The 19,084-nt window shown below is 35.6% G+C and overlaps 1 protein-coding gene across 1 annotated transcript in view; it reads right to left on the bottom strand.

Annotated features, from left to right (window-relative positions):
- Positions 1 to 19,084, bottom strand: part of ARID2 (AT-rich interaction domain 2) — a 105,678-nt gene that overhangs the window by 40,164 nt on the left and 46,430 nt on the right. Inside the window, exons 4-6 of the mRNA XM_040593907.1 lie at positions 5,382 to 5,515; positions 4,292 to 4,510; positions 1,550 to 1,617 (exon numbers count right to left, since the gene is read on the bottom strand). Of these exons, the coding sequence (XP_040449841.1) occupies positions 1,550 to 1,617; positions 4,292 to 4,510; positions 5,382 to 5,515 (421 nt within the window). The remainder of the gene's footprint in view (positions 1 to 1,549; positions 1,618 to 4,291; positions 4,511 to 5,381; positions 5,516 to 19,084) is intronic.

Raw genomic sequence — 19,084 nt, 5'->3', positions numbered from 1 at the left:
TCTGGATTCTTGGCATTAGAAATGTTTTTAGATCTGGTGTTCGTTTCTGACATGCTTTCAGCAGTATTTCACTAGAGTGGTACTATACATGTTGTAATGTTCAAAAACGGATCTTGGAGAGTATCCAAGTTTCCTATTAGTAAACTTTATTGCAGTTACAGTGGTTCTACTTAACACTTTGTTAAAAACATTTATCAGAACCATCTGTCCTTATCTATCACAATTACTTAAGTTTATATAATTATTGAACATATAATGAATTAGAATTCTGTGTAATTTAAAATGTTTATAGATCTAGACATGGTGCTTGTTGCTGATCTAGATCAGCAACAGTCTGACAGTTTAGGGTGAAGTGAACACAGAAGTGCTAAATGCTTTTTAAAAAAACCAAATCAAAACACAACCTACAGTACTTCTGGACATATTTTTCAATGCAAAAAGGAAACAGATTATGAAGCATTATTTTTTACACTTAGCTTCAGCACATTTGAATCACATTTTCAAGTTCATATACTAACCAATATGAGAGCTTACCTTTTGTATTCTTAATTTTACCTAGGAAATTTTGGTTAGGGAATCTAGTCACTGATATTTCAGGAATACTTACCATTTAACTAACACTACTATGGTCCAACTTGTCTCAAAATTGAGTTACATAAAAATAAAGCAAAAGACAAATGGAAAAAGCTCCTAACAAATATTTCTCTATACTGCTGGAAAGACATTTCAGTATATGAGACAATTAAGAAATTGAGCAGAAACCCAGCTGTAAGTTCATAAGGAACTCAGCACCTTATCTCTTAATATTTTTACTTAATAAAAAGCGCAAATTATCAAAAATGTTTTAATCTAGCGTTCTCCTATTTTAGCCACACAAACCATTACCTGAAATTCAATTTAAGGAAATTGTGTACCACAGCAAATATGCTGAAAAGTCAAATCTATTTCAGCTATAATATATTTCATGCTCTCATTCACCTCAAAATGCTCACCTAGAATAAAGAGGAAGCACTTACACGCAGTTTTAGTTATATTTTTACTACTTTTCATTACTTATACAGTAGATCGTGCCCTCTAGTGGAAAGATAAAAAAGCCCTGTGCAAAAATATTTTAACTGAAACGAACTTGCAACACTGCTAACTTACTTAAATTTGTCCCATGTTTATTATGTTATGGACTTAATTTTCATAATCCAAAATGTTTCTTTACTGATCACAGCAGTTTTTAAAAAACAGCATTGTTTACTCTTGCCAAGTATCTTAGCCAGTTTTTCTTCTCCTCATACATATTTGCTTTCTTATAAAAAGAAACATGGAACCTCTTTATTCATTTCCCTACACCTATTTTTTATTAATAAATTTCTTACTGCTTATCCAAACATTTTATGACAACTGTGATTTAGTATCCTATTATATTTAAATCAAAGGAATAGAGTTGAGAGTCATTCTAAAGACACATGCTAGTATATCTTAATAATTGTCTATCTTTTTAAAGGAATTTATACCCATCATATGCAGTTCAAAATTATTTTAACAATTTTTAAATTACCTTAACAAAATCTCTATCAGTTTTCTCCTTCCATTCTTCTCCAAATACAGCAGAAAATGATCCTAAAGCTTTAAGCATAAAAAGCAGAATTTAGTAAAATAAGAACGTTTGATTGCTGCTTTTTATTAATCCATAAACTAAATAAACATTCAACAACATCACAGATTCTTCAGTGTTTTCATTCAAAAAACCTTGTATAAACCAACCGAAATGTTTATAGTCATTTAATTAACTGATACTGCAATTTTACAGTTTAAATTGAAAGTAAGTAGTCCATAACAAATGGACTAGTTTGTGAACATTTTAAAAAAACACATGGGAAATTTCCATAGCTCTTTTTCAGGAGCCAAGATGACTGCTCAGTTTTCAACCTCACATCAACAACTGTTTTCCATGTGCAGTGTAAGCTGTAAGCACTACTTTAGTAATTAAACAAATCCCCACTAATGTTTTCTAAACACTGACAGTAGCAGGGAGATTGACAGCACTCAACTGAATGCCAATATTTAACAAGGAAGTGTACTGCATGTTCTTGGCTGTTTGGTGGACCACTACCACAAACATTTTGATCATCACTCCTTGAAAGTAGCAAAGGCTCAATCTGACTCAAAGATCAAGTCAATCCAAAACCAAACTGTCTTGCAGTAGTTCAGTAACAAGCCAATTGTACTTTTAAATTATACAAACATTTTGGTTCATAACATTTTATTGTTTTCAGCAAAATGCTTTAAATCTCAATTCCAAGATCACATCAGCCTTCAACTCACAGAATCCAAACCCAGGCTTATGCAGCACTCCAAACTGAAGATACTAAACAACCCCAAACCCCTGGAGCTGCCCCTATTACCTGCAATATAATTGTAATCTCAAACTTTGGAAGGGGGTGGGGAGGGGGGAGCTGAAGACATATTTTTCTTGTACCTAGAAAGACTGCATTATAAATGCTAACAATGCTAAAACCTTAGAGACAGGCCAAATCTAAAATCCACATTAAATAAAGTTAATCAGCCATCATTTATTTACATCTGGAATTATTGTGACAGTATTTTCATACTACCTGAATTTGCTAATTACAGATTTCATTTAATCACCAAACATGACAGATTTACCTTCACTATTTATAATATAAAAGTATCTAAGTATTTCAGATTGAAGTTTCATGCTTCAAAAATAGGTAAACACAAACCTTCTTTCTTTCCCCACTTTGTTCCAATTAGGCCTCCTAATGCTGCTAGGACACTCCCTGGATTTATCCAGAAGATGTAATCAGCTAAGATAAAAATGAAGTTTTCTCCAGGGAATGAAAACAGCAAGCCCATTACACGCTCATCATTCCTCTTGGTTTTACCTCTAATGTTTTTCAATATAAGAAATACTAATATAGACCAGCTATGGAACAAGCCTGTGCTCAGAGTCCAAGTTAGGAACTCGAGAAAACACAATCTACCTCTGCCAGATCAAAAAAAAAATTAGAATCATCAAATAGCAAAACAAAACTTGATTAAATTATTAGTGAATTTCTAAGTCCATCGAAGTTCCATCAAAAGAACAGGGGAGTGATGGTAAACTCAAAAATCTAGAGCACAAGCATCCTGGAATCACTGACATGCAGGACTAAGTTTCACTTTAACTTCCTTTCAAATATTTTTCTTTGAAAGTTCTTGTGACTGGGCTAGATGCAGACACTAAATGCCCAAGATCTAACCATATCTGAAGGGCACAGCTACAAATCAAAAACATAGGAGAGAAGCTGAAGAACACCAATACAATACTGGGGGGGAAGGGGGGGAAGCTAAAAATCATTATGTAAAAATACTAATCATTAAAAAAAAAAAACCAATGTCTAACACTCATCCTTCCCCAGAATTTTAAAACAGAATCTCTGACATACCATACTATGATTGTGCTTACACATGCAAAGGAGATTTATAAGCAAACAGGTATGATCATCTGTACTAGCAGAATTCAGTACACTTAGCTGAAAAAGCTCATTTGGACAATTTCTTATGGTGACAGTTTCTGAAATTCCGTATATAAAACCAGTGAATATTTCCTCCTCACCACCATGCGAGAGGAACGTTACGGTTTTAGGATGGTTTGAGTTAACTTTTTTTCCCCCCTCTCCTTGACAGAAAGACAAACAAGGAACAACTTAGCATGGAGGTCACACTGAAGAAGTCAGAATAGCTTATTTCACATACTGAAATAAAAATTTATGTGCTAACACACTAAATAATTCTGAAAATCAGGTTAAGATTTTTATCCCTTGAATTTTGTATTGTGAATTTCACTACAATTGAATGTGTAGTGAAGTATATGGATAAAGACCTTAGTGGCTCATTGTTTTCAGACTGCCGTTTTTAAATTTTTACGTTTGTGACTGCTACTAGAAAAGAATTATGAAAGGTCATCATGGTCCTATGAATTCAGAAGAAAGCAGTAATACGCTACAAGCAGATGGAAATCCAATGCTTTAAATTCGGCACCTTCAACAAACTCTTATCACTGAAAAACTAATTCTTAAATTTCACTAAACCGTTAAACAATAATCTTTTAATAAAAATTACCTGGTTTAAAAGGTATTTGTAACGTCTAATAAAAACTGTAACTGCAGACAAGGTAAAAACAAAAACTAGATATATTACAGTGCAATAAATTATAAACATTTTCATTATCGAGGGTTGTGAAAGATGCTACAACAGGTATTAAACTCTTTCTGTTGCAAAAATGTTATATACTTACTGTCATCAAACACCCCAGCATTTGCAAGCAGTAAAGTGATGATTTTAGGGTCCTTTTCAAGCTGCATAACATGCTTGCTTTCATTTGAAAGAAGAGTACACACATTAATTGCAAAGTCCACTTCATTTGGGAGTCCAGATAACAGTGAAAGCACCAATTTATTATAGTCATTTGGTGAGTTTAAGTCCATAGACAGCCCATAGCTTTGACGAAGGTAATCTAAACAAGAAAAAAAAAAGTTTTCACAGCTAAACTAATTAATATTCAGATGATATATTAAGCAATGTTATTATGAATGAGAAGTACTTTTTTAAAGTTTTATTAATAAGGTATTGTGAGCGTTAACAAGTTTTTATAGTATTCAACTCAGTTATTTCCGTTAATCTTTGGCCAAAGTGCTGAACACATTCTACTTAGCTATGCAGCTTTCTAGTTAGATACTAATGCCTTCATCACCTCCAGAATGCAACACTGCAGTATGTTCTCCCAAAGAAAAACTTCGAAAACACAAACTTTAATTAAAGCAGAATAGAACTGTAATACAATTTGGAGTCAATTTCAACACAACGAATTACACATCCATTCCACAGAGTCCACCCGCTTCTGATTTATTGGTTAAACATTGATACTTTGGTCTCTAAATTGCAGTGGTGTTGATTCTGGCTCCTTACACATGCGCTTTATTCCTCAGATTTTAAAGCTTAATTAATCGTATGCTCAATTCAGGTATTTGGCTCTGCAGAGAAACGACTGATGTGACAACACACCGAGAATTTTCAAGGTATGTTTTTTTCAAGAAAGTAACTATTTATCCCTGCTAAATACAAAGGGAAACATCTGTAAAGACAAGAAATAACTTATGAATTTTCATATTTATTTTATTTTGGTTCATAGTGGGTAAGTTTGTGAGTGTATCAATTTAATAACTTGAGTGACCTATAGATTTGATAATTTTAATAACATTGTACATTTACCTACACAGTATGTCTGTAGCCTCTCGGGGGGGGGGGGGGGGGGGGGGGGGGGGGGGGGTGGCGCGGAAATATATATATATGGGGAAAAAAGAGCACTTTTGTCCTCAAAAATTTACCTGACACACTGTGTTGCTGGTAGTTATAGGAAGTTGGAATTGCACCAATAGGAAGCTGTGGCTTTGGATTGCCTGGTTGTACCTCATCATCCTCCTCCCCAAAATGATGGACTTTTTCATACTTTTCTAGATAACTGGAATAATAAAAAAAAAAACAACACACACAAAAACCCAAAGGTTTTGAATACATATAGTATAACCGAATCCTTCATCCTCCAGCAGCTGAGCTGCCAAAGGAAACAAACTGTACAAACATGGAGATTTACTGGAAACAATAGTCAAAGTGGTATGAAACATAAAACATGAGTCAGACTGACAATAGGCGATACAGAAAATGCAGATATGTGGAATTACGAATTTGGGTACTAAATTTCTTCACATCTCTCAACAATAACCCCGAGCTAAATTTCAACCTGTTGAGCCCTCTTGTGAACCCATTTTTCCCAAATCAGCTTTTGCTATCCAAGATAACTCTGCAGGTGGAAGCATCATAAAAATTATTCTGTGCAGGTTAACAATACACATATTGAGGTAAAGTGCAGAAAATACTTATTTCTTTTTGCCTGATGTAAAGAGAAACAGTATACCAAGTTCTAACAATTACACAAGAGTAAGAGAATTCAGGGATACTGAGCGCAACAAATCAGGATCAGAAGTTCCGAGCCATGGCTGCAGCTAATGATGACTATTGGAAATCCCTTCAAACCTCTTAAAAAAAAAAAATGCCGATATACTGTATTGAAAATGGACTGCAAACACAAAAGTTACATATACCAAAAGTAAACAGTCAACCAGCTTGGTAAACTAATTAACTCAACAGATAATTTACCATTAAAACCTGTAATTTTCAGAACTTTCTATACTCCAATATATAAAGTCAACTTAAAAGGCCCACAGTAGCTTAACTTCACACTGATAGGTAGTTGCAAAACCCTTCATGAAATTATGTCAAACTGCAAAGCTGCCTAAATTTACAAACTTTCACTGTGCTGAAAACTGACAATTTTGAGTCCATTAAGTCGCAATAAAGATATTGTATAATCAGGAAACCATTTAAAACATTTACCTTCCTTTTTGTACATGTTACAAGTATTTAATATATAAGAAAAAACCCCAAGCTTTTGGTATAATTTTTTTAGTAAACACTGAAGTCATTAACTCATGGTGAATGAGAAAGATTTTAAGAAAACAGTATTGTCATTGACCTCTGGGGAATATGTCACATGCATTACATTAGTAATTATTTCATGAAGTGAGAGATCAGTCACATAACTGCACCTTTTAAATGTAGTAAATACAATTTTTTTTAAGAAAATGGTACATTGCAGAAGAAAGGGAAAAATTCAGAGTTAATAAGGCATAACATGGCATACTGCATCACATGTAACTATGATTCATGTCTGACTAGTGTGTAGGATATTCAAAGTACTATATATATTACTTTTATGTGAACCTCTGCTATAGCACCCTCCTGACTATGCAGACTCTTGAGTAAGTTAAGGAGTCGGCAAAAATCTTCCCTGCACTATCATTTGCTTTTAGGGATTTTAACAGACTAAAAATTACATTTAAATATGGTTAGGTTTTATCTTTAAATGAAAAATCCTCATTTATGCAAATTAGATTCCAATTTAAAATCTGCAAAAAAGGGAAATCCTATAGAATTAGGTTGTTTGTAACTTTTTAAAACTCATACCTCAACACTCTCCTACTCACAGGTTTTTAAATCTAAATCCTAGCTTTTCTCTTCCACTATATTGATTTCCACAAAACAGTGCACTTCCCTTCTAAAGAATTAACTTTTTATTGCATTAAAATGGTCATTTAGAGATGCTGACTTAAGTATTTACGTAACTGTTTTATTATTTTATTTCCTTCTTGCAGTTTATCAGACAAGGAATACCATACTTGTTAAGCACTCCATAAATGAACATACATCACTGAATATGGCAATCACACACACACACAAAAAGATAAGATGTGACAATTTCCATTTTCTGTATTATCATTTACTTAAGAACTTCTTAAACATTTCAGGGTAAATCTAGAAAAAAAAAAAAAAACAACCCAAACCACAACAACAGAAGTGCATGGGTGGGTTATATATACTGGTGAGCACATCAGAGCTCAATTCAGAACCATGCTCAACCTCTGCATTTAAGACTAATATTAAATATACTATGGGATTAAGCAATCTAAAAGTAGCTAAGAGAGAAATACACACACTGTGGAATACAAATGATAAAAAGATTTTTAGGAAGCATGAAGCTATAGCAGCATAGCCAAACAGTCAAATGTAAAGTCAAAAAATGAATGCCTGCTGAATAAGGCACCATGCAATCTTATGTGTCCCATGAATCCATTCTAAAGCATCTCTCTACTGGTTTCTAAAAATAACTGTGTAGATAACCTAACACAGCTACAAACCCCAAGGTTTACTGGAATAGAACACTCATTTCCAGTTGTGAAAGTTAGAAATCCATGGGTTTAAATCACGTAGAAAGGATTTCATTCTTCCAGTGACAGAAACATTTATTTAAGGCTCATGGGTTTTAATTACATACACCTACGTCATGACCAGCATCTGTTCCCTATTCTAACCATTCTGAACCCAGAAAATATTGTAGTGACTATGAACTGAAAAAATACCAGTGGCTTATGTATTCTGACAGGCTAAATTCCCACCTGTATGCATTAGTGATTGGCATTTTAAGATAAACTTAACAGCGGCTTCTAACATCTTGAGAAAGAACACAGTTGTGCAGGGTCCTGAACTATCTCCAAGTCTAATTGCATGTAGGGCCACAATATCTCCCACTTAGAGTGGTTCTAAATGAACCATGGGAACAGTTAAAATACTTTCAATTAAATGCTGCTCACCACAAAAATCTAGTCTTCTGTGTGCTACCAGCATTTGTTTGTTGTCTTTCAAACAGTTCAATCACTGAATCTGTCATCATGACTGTGGTCGTGGTTTGAATGAGTTTGTACTGTAACTGAGGTGAGCGACATTGAAAAGATGATTTCACAGAACTAGTCTAACTTTGATACCAAGCAAAAAAAAAAAAAGGGAAAAAAAAAAAAGAACCCTAAAAATCTACAGCTGATCTTTCCTACACATGCACAAACGTAGGCCTTGCTTTGTACTCCTGTAAGATCATCAAAAGCTGTTGAAATTGAGGAAAAGATATGGCCTTCACAAAGTCCTGAATCAGATTGATCAAATCTATTATAAGTCAAATCAATTTAAACAGTGTCTACATAAATGTGTGTTCATGATCAAGACCTAAAGGAGTAGCTCAGAGAGAGACTGACTTTCCCTCCTTCTGACCATTCAGTTTCTGACTCTTCAGAGAGCTCATTCAGCAAACTAAGAGGATTCCATGTCAGCTTGCCACTGATTTTTCAAGCAGAACAAGGGTCAGATGAACACTAGAGTAGATGCAGGGTAAACAGCAGGCATACACAGCTGAGTATGGCAAGGAGATGACATGCATGTACTATTTCTACACTGGCAGAAGCTATTCTGCCTCAGCCTGTCTAACAGGACTTCAGAAGTGCTGTGGCTACATCTAATTTCCTCATATTTGTTGGTCTGACTCAAAGCTTAAGCTTAGCATAAAACACTTTCATTACTGAATGCAAGATTTCACAAGAACATTTAGTAAGATGAAGTAAAAATCCCTATACAGAAACACACACAGTACTCAAAGCACAGTTTGCAAATCTACTGCCATCTTTCGCTGGACTTACCCATTCTACCAAGAATGAATAGGTATTAAAGCATTTTTTTAAAAAAAGGCACCTTATATATCAAAAAATAATCCATGTTGTTCCATACTTTAAAATACAAAAACTGAACCTTATGCTTTTTATTAAAGCCATGTCCCAGCAGAGTGGAACAATACGAACATCCTGGATGTGTTCCTCTGTTAATACCCACTTTATTAAAATGTGTTAAAACAGTTCTGCCAAACACAGAAACTCTGTAATTTCAAAATCTGCTTTCCTTCTTCCATCTCCAAAGCCAAAAAATTACACTGCCTCTGACTCAGTTTGATTAAGAAATTGGGGGGGGGAGAAAAATTTTATGTATAAATTAAAATACCTTTGCAAACAAACGGTTGGGGCTTTTTTCAGTGTTGACAACTCTCACAACGTTCTCACAAAGGTCTTATTTAATACATCATAGGAAACCACAATTCAAATCAACCTTAAATGATGATCTGATTTTTCCCTACTACACTGCAAGTACCAACTTCACTTTGTTAAATTCTCAGCTCTTTTTGTTGTTACTCAATTTACCGAATCTTCAACGAGCACTCCCTCTTTCCTATCTCACCCAAACTAACCAAGTTCGCCAAGCAAAAAACCACAAACAAAACAAAACAAAGCTCCCAACGGCTCCAAAACATCAGTTAAAAAGGCTAAAAAAAACCCCAAGCAACCCCCCCCCCCCCCAAAAAAAAAAACCCACCCAAAACCAAACAAAAAACAACAAACCCCACATAACAAATAGAAATACCTTCCCCACCTTTAACACATACACTTACACCTTTTAAGATACTGCTAGTTTAGAGGTAGGGTATTTCACTACTTCTCAATCCATTGAGTTTAACAGCACTGCAGTACTGAATTTCAACCATAACAAACAGACCATAATAGATTGCTGTAGTATGATTCCTTTATGCTACATCAGTACCAACTCTTTACATACAGCTGTACAGACCTCATTCCTTCAAACCCTCCTTTTTGTTTCCTGCAGAGAGAACACATGACCTGGAATTTTAGTGCAGAGAAGGAGCTTTGTAAATTAGCTTGTAAATGAGCTTTACTAGTCTTAAATTCTAATCTTACCAGTCCTGCATACAGCTACTGTGCAAACAGCAGAATGGTTATCATATAGACAGGTCTTGCTGTAAAGATACAAGAAATTTAAGAATAATAAATGGAGCTTTTCTATTACTGAAAAACAGTTGTGCAAAAGCTCATAAACTATAATCAGATAGTCACAAAAGGCTAATCTCATGTTTCAAAACAACTCAAATCTGTAGCTATAGACTGGAAACATATACTTTGATCACTGAAAAAGGTTTTTATGAATTCAAAATGCTTCTTTAATTTAGTGAAGTCATAGGCTTTATACATCAACAATACAGGTCCTTAATCTTCCAACTGCCTCTCTTAATTTCAATGCCAACTGAATGATTAGGCCCCGAGAAAGAAAGATGCAGCTAATGTATACAAAAAAAACCCCTAAAGCAACTAACTAAACTAAGGCCTGGAATGAAATTACTAATAATGAGGAAAACTGCCTTATGTACATACATTGAAAAGTGCTCCACACTGTTAGCATGGCATCTTGAACTGGCGTTAACCCAGTGTACACATGATCCAAAATATTCAACTGAAATGCAATGAAACCCAGTGGCAATTTACAGCCACAACTGCCTTCCAGTTTGGATCACAACTCTGTTCTGAGAGGCTTAACTTCAAACAAACAAACAAAACCCCAACAAAAACTAAAGACACCCCAAAAAGACCCACACACCCAAAAAAACCCACCCCTCCAAAACAAAACCCACAAAAAAAACCACCAACACCCAAAAACAACAGAACACACACACACACGCACATCTGGTGAATAGGTAGAACTACAGGATATGCAAAGTACTGAGAAATGGGAAAATACGTAGGTAGACATGTGAAGGCTGGCTACTTTTTGAAGGGCCAGTGATTTCAATGCTTTCTGAAAACATGTTCCTTTAAAGGATCCCTTAAGCTGGAAATCAAAAGATCACACCCTTTTGAAAATCAAATTCACATATTACACGTTCTGTTCCTCTGACAGAACTTCAGTTAAGTCATTTTGTTCCATTTAAGTTTGTGGGAAAATAAGTTTATGAAGATAAGTAATATTTTTGTCCATCAAAAATACCTACTTAAGTAACAACAGAGGATTTTATTCAGCGAAGTTACTTTCAGGCTTGTTTTCAGATATTTGGGAAAAAATACTAATAAAAGGAAGTTTATACTAAGGTACAGCCAGTGGCACATAGACTTCACTACCAACAGTAACCCTGAATGGTCTTACATTACATTACTGCAAGCTCTCAAGCTAAGGCCTGGGGAACATTTCTGGTACCTTTTGAATCTGCATCTCACAAAAGTAGAGAAGCTGAATTAAAAAAAAATAATCTGACTTTTAGATCACTATGGTAACCCAGTGAAAATTTAGAGTCCATCACATACTTCCTTTGCATTTGTCAACTTATTTTATGTAACAGTATAAAATATCTGGCTTCTTTGAGTATTTTGGCTCCCTATGCCAAGACACAGTAAATTTGACAAATATATATTAAGTGAGTGCCTGGCAAAACAGTGCCGGCACGAACCATCACAGTCCAACTATCAATTCCTTACCTTTGTATTCAAAAGAAGAACAAGCAGGTGCCATTCCTACCAGAGCTCTCCACCTGACCTTTCTTGAAACTGCCTTTTTGGCAGCATTATTAGCAGGGGGCTGACAACATGAACTTGAACCAATTCTATTAGCCTGAACACCTTCTCTTAAGAAGACAGACAGACACACTCTCCCTTCTCATTCTCTTGCATCCCGTCTCCCTATCTGCAATCCTATTCTCAACAACAGCCTAGATAATCATGAGACAAAATCCTTACTGTAATAAGGATTTCACACTAGTCCATATTCCAGTCTGTGTCACCCTAAGTGAGAATTGTTGCACACTGTCTCTCTTTGCCCCTAATTTTACGTGACTCTTGCCCTGACCTGAAGCACTAAGGAATTGCTGGTGGCAATGCCATGCCAACCGGAAAATTTTCAGAACCATTTTCAGTCCATGCTTGGACGTAGCTGGGGCGTGGGGTGTGTGTGGGGATTTAAAAGCTACCTACTATTGTAAGATTTTGAACTCAAAACCCCAAATACCTCTTAAGCTTCCAATAATATTTCTCCTTAATACGTGCACTGGTACTTGCACTCATGCATGGTTTACCCAGTTGTACATCTGGCTTCTTCACAAGGGACAACCTGTGAACTTGTGGTGCCAATCAAAAGCTGCAACCTTTTTAAAAAGACGTCGTCTTTATCAAACAATCCATTACAGTCATATACCATGAATCTATGCCTGCTACAGTTCCTTGAAAATCTGATCCATTTATGAAGCCTAATAGCAGGCAGTATTTTAATCACAGAGCGTTTGGTCCCTGCTCTCAGCAGGGCCAAAGCGTTTATATTCAACTCTCCTGCCGCTAGTGCACTCAATGGAGACTGGTGCCGCACTCTGGAATTAAACTCCTGCTTAGAACTTAACAAAGCTGCTGCTGCAGCTGCCCCAAGTAATTTACTCATTAACAAAAAGTCTGTCCCAAGAATTATCCTAACTAGTTCCTGGAAATTCCAGTCAACAACCTGCTTCAAGGCTCTGCCCAAATTTTTAGCATACACCAACAAGCTGCCTCAAACCGGATTTCGCATCTGAGTGTTTTGCCAAGCAACCTTTTCAGGGCTTTTTTCCTTGGCCCCAAGGGCACCATGAATTCCAATTCAACAGTTACATCCAATTATTGTCACAACTGATGTTTGCAGCTGAATCCTTCAAAACAATATTTGTGCGTTTTCCATTTTCGCATTATCTACCTCAGAAACTGAGTCTCTCACATAATGCACCCCATGAAACACTCCGCATTGTGATTCTCAGCAGCATTTCTTTGGTTTTCTGGCTTACTGTGACCACCTAATAAGACAGGCTGACAAATCGAGACTCTTAAAGCTTTATTGGGCCAGCTTGCCAAATGAGTATGAAACACCAACAGTTGTGCTTTTCAAACATCTGGCCAGGTGCTCCACTGTGTGGCTGCAGAACACTGTACTCCAGTCTGAGCTGGCCTGTTCTGGAGTCTGTTCTCATGCAGCCCCGTCAGACCATATGCACCATACCAGGGACTCCACCACTCCAGCCTCTACCCCAACAACATTCTGTCACATTAGGAGAACTGTGAGCAAAACTCAGAAGGCCCTGTGCAGACTAAACTTGGGCCAAGACCTTTATACAGCTCCACGTACAAACTACAATTGCATACAATGGAATTTAAATGTGTCAACATTTTGTAACATAGGTTATGTGAGACTACATGATAGACGGTCCAATTCGTGGTTTACTTGAAATTTGGTTTAAAAGTTCTTAACTTACCAAGAAGCCTTTGCAAACAGAAGAAAACCAAATACATGCCTTCACGAAGTCCTGAATTTTTGTTAAGGCAAGATATATTATTTATTGTTAGAAAAAGAAGTGTAAAATTAATGAGCTTCAGCAATTCTGGAAGTTTTACTTTGTTAGATATTAGAACAAGCAAAAGAAACAATGCTTCTAAGGAGAAAAAATAGAAATCAATTCTAAAGTTACCAAAAATACATTCTTAATATCTATGGGAACACTAAGAGGAAAGAAATTAAGACACTATTTTATGCTTTCATACTAATAAAGCTCCAGTTTAGAAGGAAAGTAATAGAAGACATATGCCAGCCAAATAAAGTATGCATGCTGGAGCGCAACTTCAAAAGACTGGGGTGGCTGGGGGACAACATAAGCCTCTGAAGAAACTCCACTACCAGGAACACAGATAAATACACTGCATAATTGAGAACAGGAGAAGAAAACAGGTATTTTGACCATCTCTACATTAAGAGAAACTCTATGCTGTTACAGCAGGAAGGAGGAGGGAGAAAGAAGTCCTAAAATAAAAGGCAAAAGTTTCATTCACTATGAAAATTTGTTAGCGAAAATACTAGCTGAAAGCCATTTTAGTCCTACTTCTACATTCTTTTAACTTTCTCTAACTCCTCTTAAATCCTGTGGCCAAATCTGGCAGAGGGACTGCATGGGAAAGTCTCCACACAGCCTATATCTGGGGATTAACGTTTCAACAAAGGCAATTCCCAGATGTATTAACTTTATTAATATTATAGTCATTGTGTTGCCATGTAGGGTGACAGCTCATCAAGTCTGTCAAACATCACTGCTGTTTGAGTTTAGCTCTTCAAACAAAACATCAGAATCCTCAACATGTTTTTTGCTGTCTTCGTAACACACTTGCAAGTTCTAGAAAAAACCCTAAGTTTCTCTATTTTGAGAAACAATCTACAGTACCACCTGTACTGTACATGCCTGAACACGAGAGACTATCTGAACGGCAAAGATGCACTAACACAAATGGTGCCACATGTTAGCAATCACTGCAGGCATGTGCAGGGAATTACAACTAAGCATTGTGTGCCTTGCCCAAAGCAAGTCACAGTAACACACTACCACCAACACCAGCCACCTGGTTTCAGACAGCCACTGAAATCTCAAATGCCACTGCATTATGAAAGTTTCTACAACAATTTTCAGTATTCCTATATGCACTGCAGAGCTGGTAGTGATACAAATGAATGTCTCTACACTGTAAGATATATTGTGATATAGTAATAATAATACTTTCAACTAAATACAGCTTCCTACATAGCATTAGACACACACACCATGTCTTATAATGCAGAGTTTGCACAGAATGTAAAAACTTGCTTTCAGTGAACACTATTTAGGTCACTAAGTCAAGAGTCAAAGTAAATAAATAAAAGTCACTTGTTTACATGAATTCTTTCACAAACATATCCTAGGACCTAGTGGTGTTTTGACAGCAACAAATATATTTATCTAATAAGCGTATTTAATGTGGAAATATTTTAAAATATATGTATAAATATACACATAAAAGAATACAAACATATTTTTAAAAAATTCATAACACAAAGTTATCATTCCTACACAGTGTGATAACTTGGAGCATGTTTTAAAGCTGGGCACTTCCATTAAAAACAGTGGCTCATATTTTGCCAAATATTAAAACAACAACAAACAAAAAAAATCTTACAGTTGCTCACAAAATTAGAAGCAAGCAAAAGTACATTAAACACATTATGGGCTTTGATGACTGCAGATAACACAACCAAGCCTTCCAGAAGTATTTCCCGAAATAAACAACTACATACATAAAGACATTTTAATGCAAATACATGTGCACACATTTAATGTCTACTGTTGTACAAAGTTACTTAACTTTCAGAACTGTGAACACTCAAGTAGTTGTTAAATTGGCTGGAAGACCTACCGACTATAAAGCTATAAAAGCAACATACAAATACTTAACTATATGAAGAAAACTATTCGAACACCTACAGATTCATTTTTCCACTACATCTCATGTTTAACTATTATGACATTTTAAATTAGAGAAAGGTTTTTGCCTTTTTTTCTCTTCCACGTAACACAAAAGAAGGCAGAGAAAGAAACAATGCTTATTACAGCAATACAATATTCTGTCAGAGCATTCGCTGAAGAGCTACTCTCACCAAACAGAAAATTTCTATTGCAATTCAGTCTTAGCTTTTTCCCCAATTTCAGAATGCAAACTGGCCCTGTATTACCTACAATTAAGGAGGCAATTCCCTGTTGTCTTTAGTTCACAGTTCCATTACCGAATACATAGAAGGAGCTGGTATTTGCACAACAAAACTAAGAAGCATTCCCCTTGTGCACTTTCAAGGACTTCATTAATGTTTTTAGCTAAAGTAGACTGGGAGGTTTTTTGCATGTGAGAAGTAAATTCATTGATTTTCTGCCTGCTAGCCATTACATTAAAGTTATTTACACAACAACGACAACAACAATACCCTGAAAAGAATTTATCCTACCGAGAATTTCCAGTTCTTTGAGATTCCCTCAAACCATTTAAAATAACACAGGTATCTACAATATTGCAGAAGGTAATAGCCATTCACCTCGTCTTGGCAACACAAAATAAAATACTCATATAAAGTCACAACCTAACAAAATATCACAACACGTGAATGCTCTTACGTCACACGCAATTACACACTTACTCAAAGCTCTTTGCTAAACTGGAATCTTTCCCAACTGCAAAGATCTGAGTACTTTGTTTCAACTGTAAATACTTATCTTGCATGTTTCTGAAATTTAGGAATATTACACACTTTTCAGACCGAAATAAAAAGACAAAAACACTCTTTAGACTTAAAACACTAAAAATTTTATAATACCTCATATTTGCATATTTCATTGTAACTGTGCCAACAGAAACTTTGCTCATGCACTTAATGCAAAACACATCAGCCATTTCTAGAATAAGGCATCAAACTCCAGACTCTACACAGGCAAAGTACTATCTTAATTATTGGAAAATGTTCCTTTCTCTCTGGCCTATTATTAATGGACACTCTTTGCTACATTCTGGCAATACTTAGACAAGAAGGGCTGATAAGGTTCCCATAGGAAGCCTAGTAATTAGAAGGATATTATACAAGAGAATAGTATTTGTAGATTTAAATCTCATGAAAACAGCAGTCTAAAAATAGGTTTTCTAGATTTTGGCAACTGCTCCAGCCACCATGGTAAACGTTTCCACAATACCTCCTTCAGCCTTGATTGTTCAGCAGTTATTAAATAAAAGCATAAAACACAGAATAAAATAAAATTATTGATTTCTAATGCTTATAAAGGCTGCTTCTTAAATTTACTGAATCTGTAAGTCTTTTATAAAAATACCTTGCCATGCCATTTTTTCACCTCGTGTAACTATTTGTAAATTCATCATTAGATTCTGCACAGAATCAGCAATTGTAACAGTTGTGCTTTTCTGTCTTCATCTTATGAATCAGTCTTTTCCTGTAATTAAATCTATTCACTATTTCTCTGCTCATCTGTATTCCACACTTTGACCACGTAATCAACACAAATGTACTCATTTATATGTCCCTATTTACGTGGCAAATCATACAAAACCATGACAATTAATTAATTCTTGAACACTTTACCAGATGAATCAAACATTCCTGAAAAAAAGTGAGAATGGAATTTTTAAAAAAAAAACCCAAACAACTGATTAAGAGGATCCTGCTGGGATTCTGCACAATAGGAACATAAATTCTTTAAATTCTACATGGAGAAGAAAAAAAAACTGCCTTGGGAGAGAGTCCCTTCTTTATCTCAAGATCTTACCACAAATTAGTTTGTAAGAAGGAATGCAATCTGGCCTTCATAACAACTTTCAACTTAAATCTGTATGTTTTAAATAAACACAAACATACCCAGACTGAAGCTAAAATAACAACTAATTTTACCTCTTTTGATCATGTTAACAATACATAAAATTATAGGCTTAAAGTATGCCAATGTATTCTGAGAATGCAGCTAAGTACAATTTTAGAGATGATGATAAAGAGGTAATGTATTGATTTAGCTGTCTGAAGTTGTAAAGGCTACACATCTATACTAGTGAAATCAACAGTGCTGTGGAGCATTCCCATGCATGGAAATGAACTGCTCGTACCACTAAATTGTTAGAAAAGGGCCTGAAACAATTTCTGTCCAGGCCAATTAGCATTCTTTCAAGCAATTTAAAGGCACCGTTCAGAAGCTACCTGTGGTCAGGGTACCATTCTCAGAAGTAAATTTGGATATAGCCACCTGTTTTGGGGCTAAGAGTATGGACAGGAGCCATTTTGTGTTAATTAGCCTCAGGGACACTTAATACACTGATATAGATGTAGCCAGAGAAACACTGAATGCTACACAGATGGCCTCTGGCTTAACGCTAATTCTGATACAGCATGGGGAAAGCTGAACCATAGATGAAGCATCGCTCCCTTGGAGAAGGTTTTTAAATTACCAGCGACATAATAAACATGAAGAATTTATACACATTTTCTTTTTGCCTTGTATGACTGCAATGTAAGGCCATTACAACACATACAAAGATAAGACAGAATAAACGGGCGTTATGAATTCAGATAAAGCCCAAAGACCAGATTTCCTGTTGGGAAATGCCCATCTCAGACACTGATGATAATAATTGCAAATTGCTTTGAATGTAGAAGGAAATTCTAAATATTTGGGGGGAGAAACCAACAACCCTACTTTTATCTAACAAATTACTCAATGAGAATGCTGTTCTGAAATATGTAGTCAAACCACTCAAACTCTAAGTTTATTTAAAACTGAGTAGACATACACTAAAAATGTGTGGTGCATACAGGAAGAGAAATTGTATTCTTTTATAGGAAGGCTAAAAAACAGAAAACAGTATTAATAGTATTCAGATACTAAGTATTAGAAAAGATTTGGAGGATATTGAGTGCCTGCTGGTGGTCTGGGGTTTAGAGGAGATAAAACCTGATCCTCCACTGTGGACTGACCAGCCTTTTCAAATCCTGTGTAAACCCAGTAAGGCTTATTGTATTGCTATTATTTTGAACAGATATAATTTGTGTGAAGAGAAGTGCTCGGCAATTAGCATACTGTGTACAGTATGAGAGGCAGACAGTAGGTACTTTAAGACTGAAAAAGTTCATTCTGTAAAGCAACAAATTCACATTACACCTGTATTAAGCAATACATAAGAAATGAAACACTTCCCTGGTTAATAAATAATCTAAATGTTATCCTTTTATTCTCAGAGCCTTCTTCTGAACTGTACATAAATTCTGAATAATACTAAATGCCACCATCAGGTTGGACGGAGCTTTGAGCAACTTGATCTAATGAAAGATGTCCTTGCCCTTCACAACAATGCCCCAAACAGATGGCAGAGGGGCAGACTAAATGATCTTTAAACCTAAATTA

This window comes from Falco naumanni, chromosome 5, assembly GCF_017639655.2.
Source record: "Falco naumanni isolate bFalNau1 chromosome 5, bFalNau1.pat, whole genome shotgun sequence".
NCBI classification, from domain to species: Eukaryota; Metazoa; Chordata; class Aves; order Falconiformes; family Falconidae; genus Falco; species Falco naumanni.
Note: the sequence above shows the minus strand (reverse complement) of the source record. Positions and strands in the feature narration are given on the sequence as shown.